Source organism: Herpailurus yagouaroundi, unplaced genomic scaffold (assembly GCF_014898765.1).
Source record: "Herpailurus yagouaroundi ecotype Mexico unplaced genomic scaffold, PumYag 185, whole genome shotgun sequence".
Taxonomy (NCBI): domain Eukaryota; kingdom Metazoa; phylum Chordata; class Mammalia; order Carnivora; family Felidae; genus Herpailurus; species Herpailurus yagouaroundi.
In genome coordinates, this window is record NW_024412416.1 from 2,110,912 (window position 1) to 2,114,366 (window position 3,455).

The 3,455-nt window shown below is 60.8% G+C and overlaps 1 protein-coding gene across 1 annotated transcript; it reads left to right on the forward strand.

The window, feature by feature from the left end:
- Positions 1–6: 6 nt before the first annotated feature.
- Positions 7–2,178, forward strand: TLNRD1 (talin rod domain containing 1). Its single transcript, XM_040493477.1, has one exon. The coding sequence runs from the start codon at positions 422–424 to the stop codon at positions 1,511–1,513; it is 1,092 nt and encodes a 363-aa protein (XP_040349411.1). The 5' UTR covers positions 7–421; the 3' UTR covers positions 1,514–2,178.
- Positions 2,179–3,455: the final 1,277 nt, after the last annotated feature.

The following is a 3,455-nucleotide window of genomic DNA, read 5'->3' on the forward strand; positions in this document are numbered from 1 at the left end:
CCCCCCCCCTCCCGCCCTCCCGCTCCGGCGGCCGGGCCGGGCCATGCCCAGGAAGGCGGCGGCAGCGGCGGCCCAGCAGAAGGGACTTTCCTGGCAGCCCGGCGACGAGGAGCGCGCTCCGTGAGTCTGGCCGTGCCCCGGTTCATGGTTCCCGCAAGCCCTCCAGGAGGCCGAACGCCGCAGCCCTTCCCCGCGCCCCGGAGAGCCTCCTGCGTCCTCTGGCCCTCGGGCCCGCCCCGCGCCGCCCGGGCCCCGGCCGCCGCAGCCCAGCGCCTTCCGCCCGGCGCGGTGGATGGCATGATGGTGCGGGGAAGGCACCGCGGTCCTGGCCAGCCGAGTCGCGACGGCCGCGGGGGCGGCGGCAGTGGCAGCGGCGGCGGTAGCGGGCTCCCCAGCGGCATGCCAGTGCCCCCCGGGCGCGATGGCTAGCGGCAGCGCCGGGAAGCCCGCTGGCGAGGCCGCTTCTCCGGCTCCTGCGAGCGCCGTCGGGGGGGCCTGCTCGCAGCCGCGGAAGAGGCTGGTGTCCGTCTGCGACCACTGCAAGGGCAAGATGCAGCTGGTGGCCGACCTGCTGCTGCTGTCGAGCGAGGCGCGGCCCGTGCTCTTCGAGGGCCCCGCCTCCTCCTGCGCCGGCGCCGCCGAGTCCTTCGAGCAGTGCCGGGACACGATCATCGCGCGCACCAAGGGGCTCTCCATCCTCACCCACGACGTGCAGAGCCAGCTCAACATGGGCCGCTTCGGGGAGGCGGGGGACAGCCTGGTGGAGCTGGGCGACCTGGTGGTGTCGCTGACCGAGTGCTCCGCCCACGCGGCCTACCTGGCGGCCGTGGCCACGCCGGGCGCGCAGCCCGCGCAGCCGGGCCTGGTGGACCGCTACCGCGTGACGCGCTGCCGCCACGAGGTGGAGCAGGGCTGCGCCGTGCTGCGCGCCACCCCGCTGGCCGACATGACGCCGCAGCTGCTGCTGGAGGTGTCCCAGGGCCTGTCGCGCAACCTCAAGTTCCTGACGGACGCGTGCGCCCTGGCCAGCGACAAGTCCCGGGACCGCTTCTCCCGCGAGCAATTCAAGCTGGGCGTCAAGTGCATGAGCACCAGCGCGTCGGCGCTGCTGGCCTGCGTGCGCGAGGTGAAGGCGGCGCCCAGCGAGCTGGCCCGCAGCCGCTGCGCGCTCTTCAGCGGGCCGCTGGTGCAGGCCGTGAGCGCCCTGGTGGGCTTCGCCACCGAGCCGCAGTTCCTGGGTCGCGCGGCGGCCGTGAGCGCCGAGGGCAAGGCGGTGCAGACCGCCATCCTGGGCGGCGCCATGAGCGTGGTGTCGGCCTGCGTGCTCCTGACCCAGTGCCTCAGGGATCTGGCGCAGCACCCCGACGGGGGCGCCAAGATGTCGGACCACAGGGAGAGGCTGAGGAACTCGGCCTGCGCCGTGTCTGAAGGCTGCACCCTGCTATCTCAGGCTTTACGGGAGAGGTCTTCGCCCAGGACTTTACCGCCAGTGAATTCCAATTCTGTGAATTAGCACCCCCGCCCCGCGCCCCTTCGCCCTCCCGCCCCCCCCCCCACTAGAGGAAGATACTCACTCTCCGCCCCTCTCCATTTATACCAAAGAAATCCCAGGGGAAGCCCCTCCCCCACGGCAGACGCTCGGAAAGAACCTTCCAGAGAGCTGGGGGCCCCTCCCGCCGCAGCGCCCACCTGCGCGCACGCAGCAGGGACCGCGAGGTGGCGCGCCCGCACCCGCCCCCGGCTCCTGTTCCGGAGCTCCGCCCCTCAATTTTCTAACCAATCGGGCAGGAAGGAGGTCATGGGTTCGTTTCTTTTTTGGCCCGTTTTTTTTTTTTTTTTTTTCCCGTTTTGTTTTGATTTTTCCTAATTAAAAGAAAGGTTACCTCAGTTTCACTCCTTAGACATGGATGTAGCTATCTTTTTTTTTTTTTTTTTTGTATGCTGTTATTTTTTTAAGCAAATCGTGTTGGATTAGGCGTATACTTGGTGTGGAAAGAGTATGACATTGCCATGTGATTTGCAAATGGGGGGGAAAGCTACTGTGAGTGTGTGTTTTATTTTTTAATTTACACTATAGAGTGATTTCCCCCCTCCTTCCCCCCTCCCCCCAATGTCAAGTTTTTACCGTGCATGTACTGGAGTATTTATTTCATCTATTAAAATGTTATGTTTCTCAGATGGCCTTTGGCACTCATTGTTGATGTTCGATCGCTGTGACGTTGCACTCTGCACGCGCTCTCTGGAAGGGCGCCCCGGAGCCTGTGCTTCGGGAGCAGTGCCTCCGGTCGTCAGCCCTGTCTCCTTTTTCCTGGAGAGTCACCGCTTTGAGCAACCTGGGATTCAAGAAGAGAGCACGGTGTGACACTGTCGATGTAGAGCACGTGTCACGGGCGTGGGTGCGGGGGCTGGGCTGTCGGTGGGGTTTTGTCTTGCCTCTGGTTTCTCCTGGAACATAAGTCAGCCCCCTTTGTCTCCCACCCCTTTCTGCCCTGATGAACACTGGTTCAGGCTGACCCTGGTCTGAGTGGTATTCTGCCCGTCTCTTTCAGATTAAGGGTCTCCCTAATCCTGCGTGGTACCCCACCCTCCTCGGGTCGGAGGGTCCGTGCAGTGCAGCTGTCGAAGTAGACCCAAGTTCTTTCCAGGAGAGCGTGGAGCCTCATTTAAGTAGGCGGGTCTATTCGGACAAGATCCGGTGATGTCAGGAGAAAGTACAGAGGAATCTGGACTGTAATAGAGGGAGAGGTGTTGGGGGGGGGGGGGGAAGCGTGGAGAACTTTCTAGAGCCGCAGCATTGTTGCGGGCCAAGGGCTGATTTTGGTGACCTTGTCTCAAGATCCGCCCTTGTTGATTCTGCGTTGGAAGAATCGCCTCAGTTGAAGTTTGGAGTTATTTTGAGGTGGTTTGTCCTCTCTGCAGACACGCTAAGAAAACATTGGGGAGGGAGGGGTGTTACAGTTTTGCTGAACCTAGTTAAGTTTTGGACATTTCCCCACGGAAAGTGTAACATGTTTATTTGCAGCGCCTGTCCTGGGGAGCCACGCGGAGGAGAAGTCATACATGCTTTAAATTTGCTCCGTTTACACTTTTCTTGGGGTTTGTTGTGCCTAAACCTTTGTAGTTCCCGCGGATCTGAGAAGAAAGACTTTCTCACCGTAATATGTTAGAAAGTCCTTTTGATGACTGTTTAACTTGAATAGCTGTGTTTGTTACTGGAACCTCATGCTCGGCGTGTAAACCCGTGTTGGGTAAGACTAGATCGTGTAACTGCTCCGAATTCGATGTTTGGAAAAGTCTTAAAATGGTAGTACACGTACACGTTTCTTAAAAAACCGTCAAGGGCGCTCTTGGCTTTCTCCTGGGTCTTGGTAGATTTAGACGTTTAAAGTGTGTAAAAAATGAAAGTGACCTTGGGAAGGTTTTTTCCCGTCCCCCTGCCCCTTCTTTAAGTCTGG

Excerpts from the sequence above, each read along its gene's own strand:
- TLNRD1 (XM_040493477.1), top strand. The coding sequence starts at position 422 with ATGGCTAGCGGCAGCGCCGGGAAGCCCGCTGGCGAGGCCGCTTCTCCG.